Source organism: Erpetoichthys calabaricus, chromosome 16 (genome assembly GCF_900747795.2).
Source record: "Erpetoichthys calabaricus chromosome 16, fErpCal1.3, whole genome shotgun sequence".
Lineage (NCBI taxonomy): Eukaryota > Metazoa > Chordata > Cladistia > Polypteriformes > Polypteridae > Erpetoichthys > Erpetoichthys calabaricus.
Window position 1 is genome coordinate 13,328,625 of NC_041409.2, and position 27,061 is coordinate 13,355,685.

General features: G+C 38.5%; 1 protein-coding gene across 1 annotated transcript in view; it reads left to right on the forward strand.

Moving 5' to 3' along the window:
* Positions 1-24,955, forward strand: part of pnn (pinin, desmosome associated protein) — a 36,231-nt gene extending 11,276 nt beyond the window's left edge. Inside the window, exons 2-9 of the mRNA XM_028821220.2 lie at positions 3,431-3,502; positions 4,787-4,855; positions 8,829-8,904; positions 10,053-10,147; positions 11,592-11,667; positions 17,399-17,554; positions 23,001-23,139; positions 23,564-24,955. Coding sequence (XP_028677053.2) covers positions 3,431-3,502; positions 4,787-4,855; positions 8,829-8,904; positions 10,053-10,147; positions 11,592-11,667; positions 17,399-17,554; positions 23,001-23,139; positions 23,564-24,822 — 1,942 coding nt within the window. The 3' untranslated portion in view covers positions 24,823-24,955. The remainder of the gene's footprint in view (positions 1-3,430; positions 3,503-4,786; positions 4,856-8,828; positions 8,905-10,052; positions 10,148-11,591; positions 11,668-17,398; positions 17,555-23,000; positions 23,140-23,563) is intronic.
* Positions 24,956-27,061: the final 2,106 nt, after the last annotated feature.

Genomic DNA, 27,061 nt, shown 5'->3' on the forward strand with positions numbered 1-27,061 from the left:
GAAACGCACCACATGGCCGTAGTGCCATAACTGACGCTTCTTCACAATGCAGGTAATGTGCCTCATTCGGGACTTCATGAGCAACCGCTCATTCGACACAAAGTCAAACCATAGGTACCCAAGGATTTTCTGGCGAGACACAGTACCAAAGGAGTCCAGTCTTCGTGTCTGGTCACTGGATAGCGTCCATGTCTCACAACCATTTAGTAAGACAGGAAGCACCAGGACTCTAAAGACTTGGACCTTTGTCCTTTTACATAGATATCGGGAGCGCCACACACCCCTTTCCAGCGACCTCATGATCCCCCATGCTCTCCCAATCCATCTACTGACTTCACAGGAAGAGTCACCAGAGACATGAATGTCACTGCCAAGGTAAGTAAACCTCTCAACAAGGTCAACACACTCTCCGCAAACAGACATAATGCTGATGGATGTGCTCAAGAGGTCATTAAAGGCCTGGATCTTGGTTTTTATCCAGGACACTTGCAAGCCCAGACACTCAGACTCCTCACTCAGTCTCCTGAGCGCCCCGATCAGAGCCTCCATTGACTCCGCAAAGATCACAGCATCGTCAGCAAAGTCGAGATCCGTGAATCTTTCTTCACCAACGGATGGACCCCACGACCTTGCCCAACACCCAGTCCATACAAGCATTGAATAGAGTAGGAGCAGAACACACCATTCTGGGGAAAAACGCAGAGGTCCTGCCTCCACTCTGCACAGCACTCACAATACCAGTGTACAGGCCAGCCATGATATCCAGCAACCTCGGTGGGGATCCCACAAACCCTAAGGATGTCCCACAGGGCAGCTCGATCAACTGAGTCGAACACCTTGCAAAAATCGACAAAGGCTGCAAAGAAACTGCTGATATTTGTGTTTGCGCTCTATGAGAACCCTCAGTGCTAGGATGCGGTAGATGGTAGACTTCTTAGGTGTAAAACCAGACTGTTCCGGTCGCTGGTAGGTGAGCAAGTGATCACGGATCCTATTGAGGACGACCCTAGCAAAGACCTTACCCGGCACCGAGTGCAGTGTTATTCCCCTGTAGTTGCTGCAATCCAGACGATCACCCTTCCCTTTCCAGATAGGGACGACAAGTCCCGTTTTCCAGTCAGTTAGGATGATGCCAATCTCCCAAGTGGAAGCAAAGATTGTCCTTCTGGCATTGCAAGCAGTCTTAACACCAGTCTGGAGAAGTTCACCCCGGATACCACCGATCCCTGCAGCCTTTCCCCCCCTCAGCTGGTTCACCACCTTTGCAATCTCAGTGAGATTGGGTGGTTCACAGCTAATTGGAGGATCCGCCTCAAGAACCGTGGACCCAGAGATATCCAACGTCCTAGCTGGATGGTCAGCTTTGAACAACTGCTCAAAGTAGCCAGCCCAGCGGGTCACTACTACAGTGTCATCCGTAAGGACCATTCCATCAGCTGCCCTGACTGCAACTCTCCGAGGAACAGATTCAGATGTGCGTAATGCTTCGATTCCTCTGTAAGCAAGACTTGGGTCGCTAGACCACAGATGGTGTGTCACTTGCTCACAGATTCCTCTAACAAACGCCTCTTTATCTGCCCTCGGAGCCCTCACAGCTGTCCTTCTCTGTTCCCGGCACAGACCAGAGTTGCCATTGAGCCGTGCGACTCCTCTCGATGATACCCAGGGTGCCCTGCGAGATGAAACACCTCCTTCTGGGAACACCGGTAACACCAACACAGTCCTCAGCAACCTTCAGGGTCTTGTCACGGAATTTCTCCTACATCAAATTGGGATCGGCAGTCATACCCACATCTGAAAGTTCCTCACACAAACTCATTAGAAACGGCCTGGTCTTGGAGTCTGGCCAAGTCCAGGCTCATTTTCCTAGCAGGTGGTAACCTGCTGGATCCTAAGAGTAGCAACAACAAGTCTATGGTCAGAATTCACAAACTGGGCACTTCTGTCGACCCTGCAGTTTTGCAAGAGCCTCCAGCGTCTGCTCACGAGGATGCGATCGATCTCCTTCACCGCACCACCAGTATTGGAATACCAACGATGTGGTTCAGGGTGCTGGAACCAGGATACAATGATTCGCAGCCCCTGAACTTTTGCAAAGTCAAGGAACATGGAGCCACTTTCACCACGGTCACCAGACCCATGGGGACCGAGACAATCCTCATAGCCAGCTCTGTCAGTGCCAGTGGCTGCATTGAAGTCGCCCATGACCAGAGGAGTGTCACCCCGTGGGCACCCATCAACCACCAAGCGAAGCTGCGAATAAAATGTCTCCCTTGCCGAGACATCACTCACCGTGGTCGGAGCATACACTGAGACAGCAGACAAGGCACCCAGGGAGTGCCGTAATTGGAGTCCCATAATCGTTGAAAGGAGTGACATTGGACACCATCGGAAGAAGCCAATCTGCTACAGCAGCAGCTACTCCCTGAGTATGACAGCCATCAGATCGACCAGACCAATAAAAGATGTATCCACCTACAGAGATCTGGCCAGTCCCCAGTCTGCGCACCTCAGAGAGTGCTGCCACTGAAATGCGGAGTTTACGCAGCTCCTCCAACAGCAGAGGAAGATGATCATCTTGCCGGAGAAACAAGACATTCCATGCGCCCACCCGTATGGGCCGCTTCAATTTGGGACCCAAGTACTGCCGTGCAGCGGGTGAAGCCTCGGCACCACACCAGTTCTGACCCCCAACAGACCTGGCCTTTTGGCTCTCCAATGGTTTCGACTTTTCCGGGGATGGGGCTCCTGAAGGCTTTCCCCCATCCCCTTTATGATACGAGCAGCCTACCTATGGGCAGCTGCAGCAGAGCTACTCCCGCGGAGAGCAAAAAGGAGTCCTTTCTGTAGGCTCGGAGCTTTGTGAAGTTTTTTTTTTTTTTTTACGGTGGCCGGACTGCTAATCCTGCCTCCAACCCCCATGATTTCCCTGCATGTTGGAGGACCACTTGCAGGGCCGGATGCAGTTTAACGTCATACCCAGGACATAGTTAGTATGGCAAAGAAATATTTAATACATTAAGGATGTGACCAAAAATACTCGATGTATGTATGTAGTTGTCCGCTGCGGATTCAAGTGCAAGTCCACAGGCTCACCGTGTGAAATGTCGGTTGCCCGATGGTTGATGTGGGAAATATTTAAAATCTGCCACTGACCTGGCCTTGCTCTCTTTCTGTCTTCTCTTGTGCAGAAAGGCTATCTGTTCTGTTCCTGTCATCGTAACATCCATCCATCCATTAACAATAAAGGTGATTTTCATGGAAACCCACACTCTCCTCCTTCACTCTTGTACAGGGGTGTGTGTGTGTGTGTGTGTATATAATATATATATAATATATTAATAATATATTACACACATACACACATAGAATATATGTAGAATTAAAAGTTGAGTGTCATTACTCATTGTATAAAATTTAACTTTTACAGGCCTGGCCAAACGAGAAGACTGACCATCCCAGGCCCTGGTGGAGGTAGGGGGCGTGGCATCAATTTACTAAGGTAAGGTGTTTAAGGCGATTGATGCGACATACAGATTTTGTTGAAATGCATTGGATTATAGAGAAATATTTGGGGGTGTTTATGGGGGTTTTATATAAAGTGATTTATTAATGTCTTTGACATGTCAATGAATATTTTATACTGGCAGTAGAATTGTGAATAAGGTTTTTTTCATTTTGTTTTTATTTTCTCCATAAATACTGAGGATAAAGCAGGAGTGGCAGCACAAATGCTTGCTAATTGTTTCCAGTTTTTTTAAAGAACCTGGCTATATGTTCTACCAGTAGCAGTTGTTTTGATTGATTGGAAACTAAACTATGCAATAAAGTAATTGTGTTTATACTGGAATTTATACCTTTTTGCCTGAAAACCAATGTAGATTTACACACATTTAAAAACCTTTACATTTGTTTGTAAGGTAATATGTCTGTATAAACATATAGACCTTGACCTACTTGTTTAGCTTCAGTCATATGATAAAGAACCATCCTGTGTTAACACTTGTTAAAAATGCACGTCAACCCGTGGAGAAAACACCTTTATTAATGCACAAGTTGGCATATGCACAAGTGTGAGTCAGGGCTGACTGGATTAGCCTGTTGAGCTATGATAAAAAGAATATTTAGAAAATGGATGAATAAGAGTAGGTACAATTCAGGAATGTAAGTGGAATTATTTACAGTATATTATCAAGTACAACTGTTCTTCAGTTTATCTGCTAACTATGCTGTAGGAGAATCCCCCACCACCCCTGTTGTGTTTAATAGGTAATATTTGTGTACTCCTAATCTTTGAGTAGTTTTTTGGCTCAGAGTTGTAGGGTTTCATTAGTATTTTATGACTAAAAGTAGCATATACCTATGGGAAGATGTTGTTTATTTGTATTGTATCTGTAAATACAGCTTTTTTTTTTTTTTTTTTTTTTTTGGTCGTCTTAGTTTTTATATTTACTAATGGTCTTTAATCCTGTTGGTCAATAAAGTGTTCAGAGATTTTTCTTACTATTAATGATTATATGCAGTAATAACTGATAGATATTGATATAAGGGTATTGTTTAATTTCAGACATTTCTAGAAGCAAAAGGGTATTGTGGTCTCCCATTATTTCCAGCTAGCTATTTTTCAGTATGCCCACAGCACCATTCTGTGATTGACCCTAACACACACTTGTCCACCGTATGATGTGATAAAATTTGTGACCGTGTCTTTGAAATCTGAACAAAGTCAAATAAATTGATATTGAGGACTTCTGTTTGGTTTTTATTCTTTTTCCTTTAATTTTAGGCGTGGACTCTCGGACGGAGGAGTAGGACCCCCAGCTAAGCAGAGAGATATTGAAGGGGCTTTATTAAGGTAAATACTACATTTTTAAACTTTCTAACTTTGGAGCCCTACTCAAATGGGGTGCTTTATCAAACTGACTAGAGTAGTTTTGAGCAATGCATGAAATTCATGAATAGCTTGGTCTATGCAAAGGAAAAATGAGTGTAGACTAAAAAGTTAAAGTTCCTAGCGTAACATTATCAAACCTGCCTAGTCCAATTCACTCTATGCATGAAAATAATGATCCTATACACCTGTAAGTTATTTAGGATAGATGAACTTCAGAGTGCAAAACCGTGAGAGTCTGTTAAGCCGATTTGAAATTGTGAGACTTTGGCTGTCGTGTCACGATGTCCATTTTAATGACTGAAGATCACAGCCTATGTGACTTTTAGCAATGGGGCACTCACTAATCTACTAGCACAGTTGTACTTGCCCTTTTTGTTTTTTTTTTGTTAGCCAATATGTATTGCCTGATGGATTATCAGTTGCAGCAGTATGTATCATATAAGACATCAGACAGACGAGCTTCTCTTCTATTTTTGAGGTTCCAGACTTGCATGTTCCTTATTCCTTGTCACTACATTTTATGCATTATACTTTCAGATGAGCATTCATCAGCCAGTCACCAACACGTTGGTCTCATTTGTTGGATATGTCTCATTAAACAATTGGATAAGATTATGTAAATGAAGGCTGTCTGAAAAACAATGGAAAAGTCATCAAAAGTGACATAGCTTTTAGTGTGCAATGTACATGGACTTCATAAAGTACTCCCTTAACCCATAGATGTTCTGGAGATTGCCATGGAATTTCACATTTACACTGGCAATGATTAAATCTGGCATTTTGGTTTAATTCTGAGTAAAACCTATGTTTTTGGGACAGTGGCTTATGAAAGAAATAAAGATTGGCTGTGTTCAGAATTAAAATGGCTTAATAAAAATGTACTGTATCACATTTAGCTAATTTGGCTTTTGAGACTGAAAAGCAGTCAAATATCTTGTAAATGTTTTTAAAAAAGGGTCAAAACTGAAGCCTCGGTTAATGGAAGACAGCAAAATGAAGAAGAGCGTGCTTAATAGGAAAGTTTAGTAATATGATTTTATTAATGCTGCATTCACATGCTGTGGGAATTTATGGAGTTCCTATTTGTGATGTCTTAGCTTTCCATTTTATGTTCACATGAATTACAGGTCTGATTTTTGGGAGAACAATTTTCCAGTTGTGGTCTGCATAAACAATATTTAATGATGTGCCTAATTTTTTACATATAGAGCACCATAAAATGATTAAAAATGTGTACCATCACTCTCAATACAGTTTAACCACTAAAAATTTAATTTTTGGCTGATTAGATCATTTGTTTATTTTGTAATACAGTAATCCCTCGCTATATCGCGCTTCGCCTTTCGCGGCTTCACTCCATCGCAGATTTTATATGTAAGCATATTTAAATATATATCGCGGATTTTTCGCTGCTTCGCGGGTTTCTGCGGACAATGGGTCTTTTAATTTCTGGTACATGCTTCCTCAGTTGGTTTGCCCAGTTGATTTCATACAAGGGATGCTATTGGCAGATGGCTGAGAAGCTACCCAACTTACTTTCTCTCTCTCTTGCGCTGACGTAGGGGGGTGTGAGCAGGGGGGCTGTTCGCACACCTAGACGATACGGACGCTCGTCTAAAAATGCTGAAAGATTATCTTCACGTTGCTATCTTTTGTGCAGCTGCTTCCTGAAACGACATGCTGAACGGTGCTTCGCATACTTAAAAGCACGAAGGGCACGTATTGATTTTTTTATGTCTCTCTCTCTATCTCTCTCTCTCTCTCTCTCTCTGCTCCTGACGGAGGGGGTGTGAGCTGCCGCCTTCAACAGCTTTGTGCCGTGGTGCTTCGCATACTTAAAAGCCAAACAGCACTATTGATTTGTTTGCTCCTTTGAAGAGGAAGATATGTTTGTATTCTTTTAATTGTGAGACTGAACTGTCATCTCTGTCTTGTCATGGAGCACAGTTTAAACTTTTGAAAAAGAGACAAATGTTTGTTTGCAGTGTTTGAATAACGTTCCTGTCTCTCTACAACCTCCTGTGTTTCTGCGCAAATCTGTGACCCAAGCATGACAATATAAAAATAACCATATAAACATATGGTTTCTTGTTCGCGGATTTTCTTATTTCGCGGGTTCCTCTGGAACGCAACCCCCGCGATGGAGGAGGGATTACTGTATTGACAGAGGTGAAAGATCAGCATTCAGTCACAACTCTTGAGAATTTAGGTGCCTTTATTTTCTTTGAAATATGAGCTCCAAGTCAGCCAATGTAAAGGACATTCATAAGAAAAAGTGAAGTGGGAGTTTCTCCAATCAGACATCAGTCCAATCAATAACATGTAAATTTCCCAAACTGAGTACAAAACAGATCATTTTAACAAAGTGCTGGAATTGTGTAGAGTCTGATGTTAAGGTTGCCAGCGTGGGCACAGCTGCTCCAGTCTCAACGATTTACATGATTATTGCCTGGTAGAAAATGTCTTAGGGAAGTTCAGTACTAATAGAGGATAGAAAAAGCCAGACACATCTTGCACTTGGTCCCATTATAAATGGCTTAAGCTTTGGATTAGATAAAACTGTGAGCACAAAGGCATAAGAGAGATAACCTCTTATTTATTTTATAGTAACAAATAGAAGTTATCACTTTCATTATCAAGAAAGATTTGTTGGCAGTACTTAGTTTTTCATGCAGTTTTAAGCACAGCACTTTTATCCAGGCATCCAGTTGAGCAAGGAAACCTCCTTATAAAGGGATTCAGTATACTCCTTCTACAACTCCTACCCCAAAAGAATGAGTCGTCGCCAACTTATGACACTCATTAAACAATAGTGCGAGATTGAAAGAGGAGGCATGCTTAATAATGTCATTGTGCTTATGGATTGACATGATTTTAGGGTGTGGGGGCAAGTAGTTTGATAGCATATCCCAAGTCCTTAAATGGGAAAGAATGTGTGGTCGGAGTTGCCATTTCTGACCTACATGGCACTCTGTTTTTCTTCCTTAGTTGAGTCTGTCACGTGTGCCAAGAGAGGGCAGAATGCTGTTTCTGATCATAAAAATATTTTTCAAGAAAAAAAAAAAACTTACAGTACAGTAATGAGATAAGAGAAGTAGGAAGTTCAGTAATATGGCACCTACAAATCCAGAATTAAAGGAGTAGTGAAAGTGAAATCGAATATCCCCATGTAAACAAGCCAGAAGAAAAGATGTATGGACAGCAGTTAACAAATGAGAAAACAGTGGGTACACAGTCTGGATGTTACTGTTAATACAGATGGAGCCTCATAAATTGATGTACAGTTCCAGTGTGTAGGATTTACAATTCTGAAAGAGCATTTACAGTGTGTTGTATGAGTTTTATAACTTGGGAAGGCTGCTGTCAGAACATTTCATCTAATCGGTTTTTGCTTCATGAATATACCAAGTAAGTTGGTTTTCTGGAATGTTAGTATACATAGTGGTATAACTATACACAACACAATGTGATATATGTTTTGGGTTTAGAATTCGATAAGGCTTCTGTACATCTTTTGCTATTGTTTTAAAAAATATCACAAACAGATTTGTGCGATTTGATTTCAATTTTTCTTGCTTTGCCTTGGACTTTGATTTCTTTCCAGCATTCATTTATGAGTGCAATCTTTTAATTTTCTACCTTTTTTTTTTTTTTTTTTTTTTGCAAAGCTTTGGTAGTGCTGGCTAATCAGTTAGCCCTTGTAAATTTGTAATTATGTTTTGTAGCAAACACAGTGAGATTCTAGAAGCATTATGTGGTTCTTTATGATGTATTACTCTCGTTTAATGGACTTTTATAAATGCAGGCTTTTCATAATACTGGTCTATAATGCTAACTTTATCTAAATTAAACATTTAATTTCCAGGCCTATACTGTAAATATACAGTGAACTACATTATCTTCACAACATTAATATGGTGAATTTAATCAATAGGCTGGCAGGTGATCGACGGGCAAGAAGAGAGTCACGCCATGAAAGCGACGCTGAAGATGAAGAGGATGTTAAAAAGGTAATGCTAGTAGTGGTTTTTAAAATTAGCACTTTTTGGAAGCTTGGAATAGTTGCCATTAGAATTGGTACAGCCTTTACATAATTCCTGAAATTTATTATACTTGTGTTTTGTGTCTTCAGCTGTTTGTCTTAAAAGAAAATTGACACTGTTTCAAGGTTGTCTGTGTTTGAGTCATGTCAAATGTACAGTATATTAAGAGACTATCCACTTGCTTTGTGCTGCCTTACCATCAGAACTATCTTTAAGCCCCAAACAGTTCACTGCCTTGATGTATGCACTGTAGCCATCCTATAAGCATTCCAAATAACAGTTTCACTCTGCTCACAACCTTTTCAGATGCAGAAGATAAGTATTAATATACAACAAATACTGATGCTGTAGAAGATGATGCCACCGGTTAGCTCCTTTGTTTTGCAAATGTCACTCGGCCACAGGCAGGTAGTCTGCTATCCCATCTCTCACTGAGGCAGCTGAAGTCAGACACAAAATTCACACAGCCGAAGTCTGTTTATCTTGGAGTGAGGTGTATGGAATTGTATAGGAAAATATATCATTACTTGAAATGCATACATTTCACATGTGTTCCATGTCATGTAGGATGACAAAGTGCAAGGCAAGAAATGTTGAACACATAACTTAAATAGAAATTTTTTTCATAGGTTGTAGTAATAATGGCAAAATGTTGATGTAAAGTGTATAATTGTGTGAAGACTGAAGTCCAAATATCAAACACTTTTACTAAAGGTATAACACAGCAATTGTGCTTTTATTTAAGTATAAAACTGAAGAAAAAGAAATGGGCTCAATTTAAATTTTGCTGTCAGTGTGTGAAAACTGAAACCCAAGTATCAATTGATACATAGTAAACATATTGCATGCCTATGTGTGTTTGCACGTTTCACAGTGGAAACGTGGCTGTCTCACAGATACTGTATCTGCTTGGCTGATGCAGGATTAAGACCTACTGCTTCCTAATCAAGACGTTGCTGGTTCAATCCCGGGTCCTCCCAGCATTTACTGCTTTGAGTAGTGAGCTGCTGCTATTACATTTGTATAATAAAAATATACATTTGATTTGTCTGTGGTGACTTAAAACAGTGTTATTGTTACTAATTGTTACTAATTTTGTTTTCCTTCAAATTTAGCCAGCGTTGCAGTCATCAGTTGTTGCTACCTCCAAAGAGCGAACACGTCGAGACCTTATTCAGGACCAAACCATGGATGAAAAGGGCAAGCAAAGGTAGTTGTCTGAATGTCCAAGTGTGATATTTAAATAAACTTTATTTGAAGTGGGAAATTTTACAGTGTTTAACTGATCATACACCAATGCATGGGGAGACGTGAGACTTGGCTTCAGTTACTCAGAAAAAGATGCAATAATTGAATTTGCAGATGTACTGCTTAGTTTTTAATAATTTGTTTTTAATACTAGGTAAAATACTTAAACAAAATTATAAAATGTCATTATCTCTTTCTTTTTGGGTTTACAATAAATAATTCCCATTAATGCATTTCAAAATTGTGCTGTTTCTTGGGCAGTGTGTTTTTGTTTCCCCCACCAAGGTTTGTTTTGGATATGCAGTTTTTTTTTCTTCTTTGTGATAAATTTTAAAATCGGTAAAAGAGTAATGCGGACAAGTAATGTAGTGCTGTGGTACAGTAACTGTTGGAAATTTACAAATGTTTTTCTTAAAATTTGACACTGTCCGTATCAATTATTTTAAGCATTAGCTATTTTTCTTTTTCATTGAAGTATGTATAGTCACTCCGTTTTTCCACTTTCTGCCTCATGACTAAATTAATTAGTAAATTCAAGCACTTCTACTTGCATTGTGATTAGTATGAATCAGATACTTTTTTTCCCTATGTCCTTTTCTTTTTAGCTGATAGATCTGTCGTACAGTAAAGCCTCATGTTGAACGAGGGATACATTCATAGACAGTGTATATTGGAAAATTACCTCACATTGCCTTTAAAGTACAGCAAACCTGGTTTTGTTATAACCAATTAATATCTATTGTATATACATTTATCAGCAACTTTAAATATAGTGTACCTGTGTACAGTAGTGTTACTTTAGTGCAACTTGGATTCTGCACACAATAATGTATAGTTTTATGTACATCTCAGTATGGTTAAGGCTACAGTATTGCTTTTTCATAATCATGCAAAGGAGAATTAAACAAAGTTGCAGGTGGTAAGTTACAGTATGAAAGGAGCATGTCTAGTCTCTTCTAGTCTCCATTGAGACATTTAAGTGTAAATTTCACACATCTCAAATTTATCATGTCACCATATGATTCAGTAAGAGAGACAAAGAGAGGGTGTACAAATGGAGAATGCCGCAGTGTTCTGTGCGGAACTTGTTTGTGTTATTTTTCCATCTTTTTCTTTCAACCTTAAGTTTGTGTGAATTTGAAATCATGCACGTTTGGCTGCTAGTGCTTTTAAATTGGGATAAAAGGTACCCCCCACACCTAAGTATGTGTCTCCAAATAATGCATGTCAGCTTTAGATACCTTCGTCTGCATTCTTGACATCAGTTATGATCATATATTGATGGGAAATTTGTTAGTTCATTTTTGCCAGTTCATTTACTGATTTCTGTTTTCAGTATGTGTGAAAGTGGTGTGTTAAAGTAGATTTTTTAGTTTTACCCAATCACTGTTTATTTTACCTTATAGGAATCGACGCATGTTTGGCCTGTTGATGGGTACGCTACAGAAGTTTAAACAAGAGTCAACTGTTGCTACAGAAAGGGTAATTTTTTCATTTTTTGGTTTGTCTATAATTTCTAAATAGCTCTGACACATGATAAAAATGTTGGTTAAATGACAGTTGATTTAGCAGTAGGTCACTAAAAGCATTTATCTGAACCAGAGTACGCAATTATGTGTGTTTTTTTTTTTTTTTTTTTTTACACAAAGTATTAAAGGACAAAACAAAAAAAAAATTCGGACAAAAATGGCAATTTTTTTTTTTATTGCAGAAGCAACTAGTGAGTGAACTGAATAAATGCTTCACCCAGTTAATGGAATATTTCAGGTTGACGTTTAAAATAAGCTTAGAATTGACACATTTTAAAGTAGTCAAATGTGATGCAGGATCTCTAACATTAAATTCAAAAGTTTTAGGCAGGTGTGAAAAAATGTTGTAAACAAAGAATGCTTTCAAAATTGGAAGTGTTAATCATTTATTTTCATCAATCAACAAAATGCAGTGAATGAACAAAATAGAAATCTAAATCAAATGAATATTTGGTGTGACCACCCTTTGCCTTCAAAACAGCATCAATTCTTCTAGGTACACTTGCACACAGTTTTTGAAGGAACTCGGCTGGTAGGTTGTACCAAACATCTTGGAGAACTAACCACAGATCTTCTGTGGATGTAGGCTTCCTCACATCCTTCTGTCTCCATGTAATCCCAGACACACTCGATGATGTTGAGATCAGGGCTCTGTGGGGGCCATACTATCACTTCCAGGACTTCTTGTTCTTCTTTACGTTGAAGATAGTTCTTAATGACTATGGCTGTATGTTTGGGGTCGTTGTCCTGCTGCAGAATAAATTTGGGGCCAATCATACGCCTCCCTGATGGTATTGCATGATGGATAAGTATCTGCCTGTATTTCTCAGCATTGAGAACACCATTAATCCTGACCAAATCTCCAACTCCATTTGCAGAAATGCAGTCCAAAATGTTCAAGGAACCTCCACCATGCTTCACTGTTGCCTGCAGACACTCATTATTGTGCCGCTCTCCAGCCCTTTGACGAACAAACTGCCTTCTGCTACAGCCATCCATCCATCCATCCATCCATCCATTTCCCAACCCGCTGAATCCGAACACAGGGTCACGGGGGTCTGCCGGAGCCAATCCCAGCCAACACAGGGCACAAGGCAGGAAACAATCCTGGGCAGGGTGCCAACCCACCGCAGTCTGCTACAGCCAAATATTTCAAATTTTGACTCCTCAGTCCAGAGCACCTGCTGCCATTTTTCTGCACCCCAGTTCCTATGTTTACGTGCATACTTGAGTCGCTTGGCCTTGCAGCCAAAAAGCCGTACCTCCGACTTGGAAACAACTCTTCCATGAAGACCACTTCTGGCCAGACTTCTCCAGACAGTAGATGGGTGTACCTGGGTCCCACTGGTTTCTGCCAGTTCTGAGCTGATGGCACTGCTGGACATCTTCCGATTTCGAAGGGTAATAAGCTTGATGTCTTTCATCTGCTGCACTAAGTTTTCTTGGCCGACCACTGCTTCTACGATCCTCAACTTTGCCCGTTTCTTTGTGCTTCTTCAAAAAAGCTTGAACAGCACATCTTGAAACCCCAGTCTGCTTTGAAATCTTTGTCTGGGAGAGACCTTGCTGATGCAGTAGAACTACCTTGTGTCTTGTTGCTGTGCTCAATCTTGCCATGACATGAAACTGTCTTCCACAACCTCACCTTGGTAGCAGAGTTTGGCTGTTCCTCACCCAGTTTTAAGCCTCCTACACAGCTGTTTCTGTTTCAGTTAATGACTGTGTTTCAACCTACTTGTGACATTGATGATCATTAGCACCTGTTTGGTATAATTGGTTGACTATACACATGACTAGAATCCTACAAAATCCCTGATTTTGCAAGTGTACCTATAAGAATTGATGCTCGTTTGAAGGGAAAGGTTTTAACACCAAATATTGATTTTTAGATTTTTCTTTTGTTCGCTCACTTTGCATTTTGTAAATTGATAATAAACAATCCATTATTTATATTTCTGAAAGCATTCTTTGTTTACAGCATTTTTTCACACCTGCCTAAAACTTTTGCACAGTACTATACATATAAGCCAATCACTCTAGTGTAATTACAAATATAATGTGAAAAATAAAATTCTATATAAATGCAATACCGTGTTTCAAAATTATCATAAAAACATTATACAGTATGTAGAATAGGTGGTTTTAAGCCCAGGTCCTAGCTGTCAAAAATTACCTGCCTTTTGAAAAGATTGGCATAGGTAAATAAAGATACTATTCTATTCCTGATAAGATATCTGAAAGCTGGTTCATTGTATGTAATGATACAGCCACTCTAATGCAGATCAAATACCTTGACAGATCTCGACAAAGGAGGAAATTGAAAAAATATAGCAAATCAACAATTTCTCCAGTTAAAAAAAAAAAAAAAAAAGTACAAATAAAAAAGCAAGTAAGTGAACAATATGAAACAATCTCTGCACCTTCTAACAAGAGTATGGTCTTATGAAATGATGTCTTTATTCTTGATTTGAATGTTGAAATAAATGGGTTATTGGTAGGCAGATTGTTTCTGGGTTTGGTTGCTTTATAGCTAATGACTCTTCCCCCAGGCTAATTTTATTTATGTATCTTTGAATATTTAGGAGAACTATATCTCATATCGCAATGTGTGATCCCTGGAATTAAGGTACTAATGAGTTCTATAAAGTGAGGAGGTGAACCACTTAATTTTATATGGGAGGTGAACCACTTAATTTTATATGTGAAAAGAAGGGCTTAGTCCTAACTTCGATCCTTGCTACTGTATTTTGAATTAATAATTGCAACAGCTTGATAATAAAAACGTTAACATGGTAAATTCTGTACTGAGAGAAATTAATAAAACTGCTTTCAAAGATCCTGGATCTCACAGAACGGACTTAAATTTTCAGTATTTCTAACCTAACATTTTCAATTGACCTATTGAGTATATTTATATTGCCTTCCTTTTAGTGGTGAATAGAAGTTCTACATATTTAATTTACTCATGTAATTGCAATATGTACCTTTCAAAAGGGAATTATTGTCCCTCTTTTACAGTCTGCTGTTTGGGTTGTTTTGAAAATTGACAGGCCAAAAGTGGGTTTGACATTTGACAAATGACGCTCATTACTTTGATATGAAAACAGGAAGTTTTGAGGTAAGGTAGTTCACAGCAGTCGTAGTACCATGGAGAGGCACTTGCAAGTAACAAGTTTACTTTAATCTCTGATGGTAATTACCCTATAAAGCTTGTAAAATATTGCATTGAATTGTACATGGATCTGAACGTTAAATTCTACTTTTTTTCTTGCACAAAAGTGTGGCTATAATCCAGTCAAAGGTCCACTTCTCATTAGAGTTCTCTCTGCAGTCCCTATTTTGGTAAGCTATGAAGACAGTGGAGGGCCATAGAAAGCATGGAATTTAGTGTTTTACCAAGAAAATTATGCACAACAAGTATAGCATTAAGTAAACAAATGATTTTATGGCTGTTTTTTGGTTAGCCTCGTGTTGTAATGTGCCAGTGACACCAGGGTGATGCAGCAGAGCTTAAGAAGAGTATCAATTTTCATTTGAAGAGCTTAAAAAAGCTACATCTATTTGTTTTCATAGAGCCTTCTTGTAATGCTGTTTATGTATTTATTTTTCATGAAGCTATTTCTAAGGCTTTCCATTACCTTTTTAAGCAAAATATTATGGAGACAATGAAATATGCCTAGTATATTTAGTTACGTCAATTCTTAATTTATAGTTTGCTCGAATTAATCAATGAAACAATCTACAGTCTCTAGACGATTATTGCTATTTCCAAAATAGTTTTAGTGTAATTGGAGGTAAACCTTTTTTCTATATAATGAATAATTACAAAGTTAGTGTCAAAAGCAACACGTCCACATGTGCAACACAGCAAATGACTAATGGGAGCTTCCATCCATCCATTTTCCAACCCGCTGAATCCGAACACAGGGTCACGGGGGTCTGCTGGAGCCAATCCCAGCCAACACAGGGCACAAGGCAGGGAACCAATCCCGGGCAGGGTGCCAACCCACCGCAGGACACACACAAACACACCCACACACCAAGCACGCACTAGGGCCAATTTAGGATTGCCAATCCACCTAACCTGCATGTCTTTGGACTGTGGGAGGAAACCGGAGCGCCCGGAGGAAACCCACGCAGACACGGGGAGAACATGCAAACTCCACGCAGGGTGGACCCGGGAAGCGAACCCGGGTCTCCTAACTGCGAGGCAGCAGTGCTACCACTGCGCCACCGTGCCGCCCCTAATGGGAGCTTTTAAGGGTTTATTATGGTTAGACAATTTTTTTATTTTTTTTTTATTTGGTTTCTGACACATTAGAATTAGATAGATACTTTATTAAGCCCAAGGGGAAATTCATATACTTATATAGAGTTGCATTAGAGTTAAATTTTAGGTAGGTTTTGCCTAACAAGAAGGCAATAATGTATGGTAGAGGGCTTGTTTGTAATAACCAGAATATATACAGATATAGATATATGTCAAAGTAAATATCCTATCTGCTGTTGAAGTGTAGGTTTTGGCAAGTTTGTTTGGTGGAAAATTTAGGTTGGAGAAAATGTTGTGGAGAGAAACCCTCTCACCTTGGAGAAAAACACAAGATTTTTTTGGATGAACAATCGGAATAAGACTTTTTTTTGTAAAAAGCACAAAGCTGTCTCAGCTCAATGAAGTGAGCCCCTTATTCAGGGTGAGGGACACACTGGCCTCCTGGCCTAGAGTGTGACCATTACCTAATCACCTTTCTATAGTTGCTTGGTTTTCACATTCCTAGCCATGGGCTGAAAATATTGGTGGTTTCAAGTTATTTAGAAGAATAAAGAAGTACAGGCATGATCCTTTAATAATTTAGTGAGCTTTTGCTCATGTTAGTTATTACAGCATGTATTACTTTAATTTCATTGAGATTACATTGATACATATATTTAAATTTTCTATAGTAACTGCTGTGTGTGGTGTCTGACAATAACGGAAAGGGCTTTCTTCAGTTGTATCTTTTCATAACTGTCCTGTATGGAGGGCGCAGAGAGCCATGAGAAATTTTATATTAGCAGAGTTGTATATGGTACAGTATGTGTTCAGTTTGAAAAATAATGGAATTTGTTCTCAAACTCTTAAAGTAATTCAATTAACTCAATTGAAAGTTCTCAGTTAAGACTACATACTGAAAGCCTTTCACTATGAAGTGGTGTTTTTCATTAAGTAAAAGAGAGCGTCTACCAAACTGCACTGTTGGCTGCCCAGAAGACACTAGAATTTTTATGGCTTGTGGAATTGCTTCCATTTAGTATAAGTAGTACAGCAAGTAAAGCATGTAAATATATACCAGATGAATATCAAGATTTACTAACAAAGGAGTGCTGTGGGAAGTGGATTTCATGTGGAAATTGTGCTTTAATGGAAATTAAACTTAGTCATTTTTTCTTAATCTGTGTTGGGTGGTTTGTAACATATAGTAGACTTTGTGCTAAACATTCATTGGTTAAAAAGTTTTTAAATGTCCACATTTCTAAGTGGTTCCCAATTGTGTATTTATATATTTAAATAATCATTCTGCTAAGACACTACTTCTGATGATCAATTTTAAAATGTGCATGAAAAGACACTTTGTCTTCATTATCAAGCCAATTAACTTGATACTTGTTCATGTGGCTGATTATGGTTTGTGGTGTTTTTCTTTTAGCAAAAAAGAAGGCAGGAGATTGAGCAAAAGCTTGAGGTCCAGGCAGAAGAAGAACGTAAAAAAGTTGAAAATGAAAAAAGAGAGCTATTTGAAGAACGTCGTGCCAAACAAACCGAGCTGAGGCTTTTGGAACAAAAAGTTGAACTTGCTCAGTTGGTAAGATCTGGGATTGATCATGCTTTCTGAAAAATATTTTAGTCCAATGCAACTACAGTACAATTATTATTTTATTACCTAAATACGCAGAAACATAGTGTTGAGTCTGTAGATAATTTTGCATGGCAGTCATGATTTAAATCAGTTTTGGATCATCTCTATGAAGTAAAATTTTGGGTTGTTTAAAAGCCTAGAAATCTGGTTAACATTTATTATAAAGAATTCTGATTCTAATATCAGATTATAACCTCTCAAAATTTTCAGCACGTTTTTGTACATTTTAGTGATAAGTGGAAGGTTCTGCTAAGTTGTTTTATGCTTGTATGGCTAGTTGGTTAAGCACTAGGTGGTGGTGGGGGGTCTCAGATGTGCAACATTCATTAGGAGGCCTTTCTCTTTTTTGCCATGCTTGCTCTATGCCAGGATAAAACAGCACAGCAAATAAAAAGCAGACAGCTTGTAATTCATTTTTGGGTTCTGCTGGTTTGTTTGCTTTCAAGCCCTTCAGCCCAATTTCAAAGAAAATAAATTAAAAAGGAATTTGAACAGTAGTGTGGGGTAAACGTTATTAAAGTAGAGAGAACCTATTTATACAGCACAAAATACCAGATTTCAGTTTATACACACATGCTTATCTCTCATTATGGCAAATGCTAATACATGAGTACCATATACAGTATTTTACTTCAAGACTATTCCACAAGGAAAAAGAATACATAGAATCCAAATGTGAAATTTGCTTATTTAATATTGGAATAAATGCACACAATTGCATAAAAAAAAGTAAATACTAAATACTGTACACACATTATGATAGTATAAGAAAGCAGAAACATTCACCAAAACGTGAGACACTAAAGCAAAATGAGTCACTTCTCTCTACTTTGTTTGCCTGACTATAACCCCAGTATTTCTTCCATGCCTGTGTTATAAAAGATGCAAGTGTGTGGGAGCACCTACTCCACTTATAAGTTCTCATCATGCACCTCATCAGAACATGCAAAATAAGAACAACAGACAAGGAAGGTTCATGTTGCCCGTTTACCTGGCTTTACTAATTTATACTTGATTCTGTGGTGCAGTTTTTGATGATTCTGTGGTGCAGTTTTTGATTTATAGTACTGATATGCAGTGTGACTTGGAAGTTGTATTAAAGTCTTCTTTTCTCTGTACAGTATAGTATGTTTTGGTTAGGTCAGGGTCACTGGGGGGGGGGTGGGGCCTAACAATTTTCTGCAGTTTCCTAAAGGGTTTCCATCTTCAAATGGGCTAAATGTTTAAATGGTTTTTATTCACATTCCTAGTAAAAGGAATATAAAAGCTAGGAAAAGGAAGACTAGCTGTGGACAGTCTAACTCTTGAACTATAGAAAAGAGCTCAACTGCACTTGAATTATTAAAATATATATAGTTCTAGAATAAGAAATGTCTCCAGGAAAGTCAACACTGCCTAATTTATGAAATCTAGGACAAATATATATATACTAGGGGGCTCCGCCCCCTGCTCGCTTCGCTCGCCAACCCCTGGTGTTGGGAAATTACAAAGAGCGTGATGTATGAATGAGATATAGCATAGTGTGAAGGTGTAGATGACGCATATAGGAAGCAAACAATTCAGTGTTTGGTACAGTGTAAAGGCTTCTTGGAAAATTTCTTTGTACACAACATTAGTAGAAAAGATGGTGTCTTGTCGTTGAATGAGTATTCCTTGGCATGGAGCATTTATGACCTTAACTTTAACGTCAGATGAACGTCGAACTCGTGAGAAGGCCACATAAAGTTGTCCATGTCCAAAAACGGGCTCAGAGAGGTAGATGCCAACCTTGTCCATGGTTTGTCCTTGTGATTTGTTGATGGTCATGGCAAAGGCAGGTGTAATGGGGAACTGTCGCCGTTTAAGTGTAAAAGGTAATTCCAGGTTAGAACTTGTAAGGTCAATTCTAGGAATTCGAACAGTATTGTTAGCATGTGATCCTGTAAGATCTGTTGCTTGAATAACATTGTGTGTCATAGTGTTGACGACTAAACGTGTACCATTGCATAAACCCTGTGTAGTGTTAAGGTTTCCTAATAGCATGATTATTGTTCTGTTTTTAAGGCTAAGATTGTGTTGTGGAAATCCGGCTGGGTTAATAGTGTTCAAATATTGTAAGGGGAAATTAAGATGGTCATTGTCGTCATCAGAGTCAAGTTTGTCAGAGCTTAGAAAGAGCCGTGCCTCTCCAGGAAGTAATGAAATGACCTGGTTATTAATGTGATGAACAGTAATATTTTTTTGGACAGAATATAGTCCGTTGTGTTAAAAGGGGTATTTGGTCTAATGAGATTGCTGTTCCAAATATCTCCGTAAGTAAGTCGTCGCAGATAAAGGGTTGAGGAATTGTAATAATATCTGGGTGAAGTACATCTGTATTGGTGAGTGTACCATCTCTCAGTTGTAATAAGCAATTGTTATATTCGGGATCTGGACATCGCATGTTTTGTACTAAGTGTATCTTTTGAAAGCAATGGCAATTGTTCGCGTAACATTTTTTTGAAGCGCGTTGTAGGTGACGTGAATTTTTTTTTTTTTTTGATGCGGGTGCGTGTTTGTGGTCCCGTTACTCGAGCTGTCTAGTTTTGTACCCGTGATCGTGAATTGATGACTTGTTTGATCTTTATCATTAGGAATATGGATAAGTAATAAGGAGGATCGCACTCACTGTTAATATGCGGACTGTTCGTTTCTTCGTATTATCACCAATCAGGTCTCGCGCCTGTATATGTATTGTAGTTCGCTCTCTTGTTTTATGTATGACGTCGTCGCGTATTTTAAGGTGGACTGAATAATAGCTGAGCGCATCGCATGTGGAGCAATAGTTAAGCACTGTCTAAAATCTCCTCCTAATAAAAGTACCTTTCCTCCAAAGGGAAAATTATTATTCATCAACGCAATGCCAATTGTCCGCGTATTTTAAGGTGGACTGAACAATAGCTGAGCGCATTAAATGTGGAGCAATAGTTAAGCACTGTCTAAAATCTCCTCCTAATAACAGTACCTTTCCTCCAAAGGGAATAGTGTATTATTATTTATCAACGTTTGTAGAAGTTTATCAATGGTGTTGAGTAAGTGACTGGATGCCATTGTAAATTCATCTATAATTAATAGTGTGGCAAGACGGATGTCACGTGCATTGTTACTGTTCATTTTTATAGTGGATACCGATGTTTCTGTGATTGGGACCGGTATTTTGAATAATGAGTGACGTGTTTTTGGAGCCGAGACATTTTTTCTTCCGCGGTTTCAGAAGCTTGTTGTAGGTGCCGACGTGATTTGTGCATATTTGCGTTCTTGATTTGTTTCAGGGTGCACTGTTCCAATGCGATGTAATATTTGTCCACATACGCGAAAGCAGTATGGGCCATTGCCTTCTGGTGGCCTGATATTTACTCCGGTATATGCAAAAGCAAATGAACTATTGTAGGATCTAATGCAGTTCGTAAAGTTTTTAGTTTCAGGTACTTCGTTAGTTAGAAGCTTCTGTAGATATGCAGGATATGAATGTAAAGGAGGCAGTCTAATTTGACCCTTTTGACAACAACGTGTAAATTCATTACTTGTATTGCCATTTGTTTCTTCAGGGAAGTTAAGTGAATGACAATGATTGCAAATGACATTCATTCATTAATCCCAATGAATTTTCATGAATAGTGGACTTATTATTGAACGCACTGTCAGCTAACTGGCGCAATCGTTAGTGTGGTCGTGGGTCTGAATCGTCCTTTTTGTGTACGTTTCGCGTGCTATGTCCGTAGTCTGTCCCGTTTCGTGTCCAATGGGCTTTGTGTGGCGCTCGCGGCTTGTTTTTTTTTTGTGTGCTGGGGGCTTGTTGCCTGAGTTTTTATTTCTGTTAGTGGAGGGGGTGTTTGTGTGTCGTGGGGCTGAATCGTCCTTTTTGTGTGCGTACCGTTTCGTGTGCTATGTGGCGCTTGCGTCTGACTCCTTTCTTTTTGGTTTTCTAGGGGCGCGTCGCCTCATTTCTTATTTCAGTTACTGGAGGGGGGCTTTGTGTGTCGTGGGTCTCAATCCTCTTCTTTATGTGTGTTCCGTTCGGCGACTCATGTCTTATTTTACGTTGCTTTCCATCCGGTTTCCGTTGCTTGGGGGGGGGGGTTGTGGGGGTGCCTGCGCAGTACGTCTTTTGCGTCCATGGCCAGATGTCCCTGCGTCCATCCGGTTTACCATTCTCGTTTAGTAACATGGATTAATATATATATATATATATATATATATATATATAATAATTTGTCCTACATTTAATAAATTAGGCAGTGTTGACTTTCCTGGAGACATTTCTTATTCTAGAACTATTTAGATGATGAATGCTTTTGCTTGCTTGCTTTACTTCTAACAGTATTTCAGTACACAATAACAGATAAGGTCATGATCTAAAGGTCAATGTGTGGATTACTCAATATTTTAATCGCACCTTTTACCTTTATAATTTGTGTGGACTTTAATACATTTTTTTCTGATAGTTTGTTTTTAGTTTTTAAATTTGTAGTCTCACTTAGATTAAGTTTAATTCTTTTCTTGAACATCACCTAACTTCCCCTTTCTCTTTGCCAGCACCTGACTGGCCAGTTGCACAATGTTTCCACCTGTTTGTTGTCTTCAATTCTTTAACCAAATCATTAACTTTACTAAAGTAACACACTGCAACAACTAACACATTTTCTGGTTGAAGTTTTTTTTTTTTTTTTTATATAAAGGTTCTGAATAGCTAAAGCATTTTAATTGGTTTACAGTTTGCAGTCTTATTTAAGTGTATAAGAAAGCATTATTGGAATTATTCTCAAAAATCTGTTTTATTTTCCAAATGATCAGTTTGAAAGAAACTGACATTCTGGTTTGCTTATTTCGTGTACTTGTCAATTTTTTTCTACATATGACTTACTCCATGTACTTTGTAGTGCTAGCCAAGAAAATGTTTTAATTTCCTGCTTTCTTGTCAAAAGTACATAAGGGAGGTTCTCATAAAAGGAATCAATAGAAGACTAACACTAGACAGTGGCAAATGTGAGAAACATCCATGTAAAAACAGAATCTCATGTGTTAACATGATTTATTTTTTTAAACATGTGCCACCAGTTGATCCCATTTGAGAGTCATTTAAGTACTTTAACCAGAAAAACAAGAGATTAAAATTTTTTCTTGGCTTAAAACATTTTCTTGGCCAGCACTACAACGTACATGGGGTAAAGTAACATAAGAAATCATTTTTGAGTGGAATATTCCTTCAAAGTGACAATGACTCACTTTTCTGGCCCTTTTTTTGCTTCTGTTTATCATAATGTTGTAAATGTCATCAGACAAACAAGGTTTTTTAATGTAAAATGACTGGTTGCAGTATTTGTTAGGAATATTTATATTGAGATTTGTTTGTTTCATTTTTAAACTTGTTTAGCAAGAAGAGTGGAACATGCACAACATGAAAATTATAAAATATATAAGAACAAAGACAAAACCGCCTGTATTCTATATTCCTGGCCGAATGTGTTCAGCCACTCATAAGCTGCTTGAGGATTCACAGAAAAAGATGAATGGTGAGTAAATGAATAGTAACAACTATTCCTTCAAAGTTTCGATGATTAAGTGTTCCTAATAGTGAAACTGACAAATTGCTCATTTGTGCACATTTTATGATTTCTTTCTCCTTGTGATAAGAACATACTTATAGAACACTAGACAGTTGTCATTAAAACACATTTATGTATTCTATGGTTTGCTGAACTTAAAGAAAATCTGAATTTTTTTGTAGAATTTCGTTTATTTTGCTAAGTGTAAGTAGTACTTAGTTAAACTTGGACTGCAAATGACAGAATTCAAAATGGTTGAATATATAAATTTCAATGTACTAGACAATATTTTAATAGTGATTAATGTAAAATATTTGAATGTAGAAAATTGTATGCTTTAGCATGAGTTTTGCAACATACTACAAGATAAATGTAATTCATTATTGTATAGGTATCTTACAATCAAGGCGTGAAGAGTTTGCTGAGCAGCTTAATAAAATGGAAGCTCGGCCTAGGCGTCACTCCCTGAAGGAGAAAGAGCAGGAGGAGTTGAAAAATGAAGATCGGCAGAATGAAGAACAGGAGGAGGGTAAGCGGGCTCAGCAAGAAGCCGAGATGGAAGAGACAGGTAATCAGCACAATGATATTGAGATGGAGGAACCAGGAGATGAGAGAGAGGTTAGCTTAGTTCATAGTGATGTAGAACCAGAACAGGAAAGCAGCACTGTAAAACAAACAGAAGAGCAACAACACGAACAGCCTATGGAGGTTAGAGATGAGGACGAGGAAGAAGAGGAGGAGGAGGAGGGTATTTGTGGTGCTGTGAAAGAACCACAGGAGAGGCAGCCAGATAGTTGTTCAGATGCTCAAGAGTATATATTGCCTGCACAGGTAGAAAATGATCAGGAAATGGTAGAGAGAAAAGATGACACCCCAGGAGTAGCAGAAACAGAGGTGGTACAGGTGAAGAAAAAGGAAGAAGTGAATTTTATTTCTGAGACAGATCAGGAGAGTGAGTTTAAAATAGAAAATGAAAAGGAAAATGGTCTTGAAGCTGAAACTATGATAGAATATGAGCCAATGCTTGATTCTGAAGCTGCCCTAGAAATGATTGTACCTGAAAGTCATTCTCCTAGAGAAGAGATAGAGTTTAGCTTAATCGTGCAAGATGATCGGCGTCCACAGCAACATTTGCAACAGCAAATGGAAGAGCCTGTTAAGACTCTCACATCAAGCAGCAAGTCTGGTAACCGAGCTAGAGGGCATTTAAAGGAGAAAAGAAAAAGTAGGAGCAGCAGCAGCTCCTCCTCTAGTAGTACCTCCACTTCCAGTAGTAGTGGTAGCAGCTCTAGTAGTAGCAGTAGTGAAAGTAGTAGCCAGAGCAGTTCTAGCAGTAGTAGCAGTAGTAGTCGCAGTAGTTCTAGTAGTAGCTCAAGCAGTGAGAGTCGTAGTCGGGAGCGGGGTCACAATAAGAAGCGTAGAAGGCGCAGTGCAGAAAGGGACAGAGAGCGAGAAAGGAAGAGAGGAAACCCAGGAGTTGACAGGAATCACAAGTCATCCAAGGGAAGCAGTCGGGACATTAAAGGGTCCAAGGACAAGAACTCCAGAGCAGACAGGAAGAGGTCAGTTTCAGAAGGCAGTCGTTCGGGGAAAAGACCTTCACGCAACGAAAGAGAACGCAAATCAGACAGAAAGGACAAAAGGCGATAAAAGGGCTGACAGAAGAGAGAGCAGGCCCCTACCCCTTGCTTTTAAAATGCAAACAGTTTTTGCAGCCGAAGAGGATTGTAGACATGGAGGAGAAATGTTCCTTTATAAGGAATTGGTCGCCTTAAGTATCACATGTTGACTTTTATTCACTTTCCCGCTTTTGGACAGCAAAAATGGGACTAGGAAAATTCAGGTCTAGTACTTTTTACATAACTTTCTTATTGTTTTCCCAACACAATGTTATTTTAACATATGGAAAAATGCTAATTGAGGGACACAGATGCCCATCCCCTTGAAGATAACTGTTCAAAATTACCTCTCATGTACATTTTAATAAAGTTGGTAAACGTGATTGATGTTTCTCATGTCCCTTAGGCTTCTGAGCAAACTATTTTTGTGTAGAAATGTACATTAAACTGGATTATTTTAATGTCCTCTTGAGTTTTATGTTTTATCCTCACTTGTCTATCCTGCAAGAAGCAGCTTGGTGTTTTCTTGATATCCAGCTCTTAATTACATCTGCCATGTCCATTATTATGCTTTCATTTGTCATTTTTCCATTTCTCTGCCAAAAGTTTACATCTGTAATTCAATTACCTGTTTAAAACTTACGATTTTCATATTTGGAGGGAGGAGTAAGACTAATGGACAGAAGAGTTAGCCAAGGTTTATGTCAAAATACTGTTTGAAATACATTTTTGAACTGTCATCCCCTTGTATAATTTTTATTTTTAATAAAACTTTTCAATTGAACCCTTTGTGAATAAAAATACATTTGTTTGTATAATATTTGATTGAATGTTGGACTTATTTTGGATTACATACATCTAAACTTTATTAAAATAAAACCTATTCTTCTGAAATGTTTGTTTGAATGATTTTTATTTAAAAATACATTTGTTTGTATAATATTTGATTGAATGTTGGATTTATTTTGGATTACATACATCTAAACTTTATTAAAATAAAACCTATTCTTCTGAAATGTTTGTTTGAATGATTTTTATTTTCTCAGCTTCCACCCCCTTAATCTGTGAAACAAGCATTTTTACAGCTTTTCTTTTTACCTGCTAAAAATATGTTCAGTTTTGACACTTAAATCTCACGTTGATACTGTGTAAAAGGTGCAAATTTATTTTTTGTGGAAAGATGTCTCGTTTTAAGCAAGCAGTATTTGTGTGCAATATATGTGTATGTACATAATTTATTAAATGAACTTAGTCATAATTTAGATCATCCTTCATTAAACTATACAAGAATGCAGTTCATTCATTTCAGGTTTGTAGAAGTCTTTGTTCTAGCTAGGAAACGGCACTAGACAGATTGCCAGTCCATTGAAGGCCCTTCTTATGAACACATCCATGTCACACATGGACCAATTTGGAATTGCTAGTTTGATCTAACATTCATGTCATTTGGCATGTGGTAGAAAAACCCCATGAAAACACACACAAACATGCAAGCTCCACAGGGGCAATAGTCTGTTCAAAGTTTGTGCAGTTTGTTGGTTGTTACCCGAAAATTGTACAGTGCCTCAGTTTTTTCCCCATTTTGTTATTTTGAATCCTTATACTATAATATTTTATTTTTTCAGTACCTCAATTATAAAGCATAAAGTGTATTAGAATTTTTTTTCAAATTTTTAAAAAATAAACTGATATCATTGACACAAGTTTTCAGACCCTTTGCTATGACACTTGATATCTGGCTCAGGTGCATCCCATTGTATTGATGTTTCTACACCTTGTTTGGGGTCCATCTCTTGTCAATTCATTTGATTGGACATGATTAGGAAAGGCACACACCTATCTATAGAAGATCCCTCAGATGACGGCATATATTGGAGCAGAAACCAAGCTATGAGTTCGAAGGAATTGCCAGCAGTGACAAGACAGGACTGCATCAAGACGGACCTAAAATAAATTCTGCCACACTGACGATTCCCACAGTCATATTTCTTAAATGAATTACATTTGGAACACCCACAACCCTTCCATATCTGGCTGCCTGTCCAAAGTGAGCAATCTGGGGAGATGATCCTAAGAGAAGTGACCAAGAATACGATGGCTGACCTCCAGAGAAACACTGTGGAGATCAGAGAGAGTTCTAGAAAGACAACCACCACTGCAGCACTCCACTAATCTAGGCTTTCTGAGAGAGATGGAAAGAGTCCAGATGACACATGAAACTTAAAATATTGGTATGTCTTGTCCAGCAATGCCAGTATTTTAAAGATTTT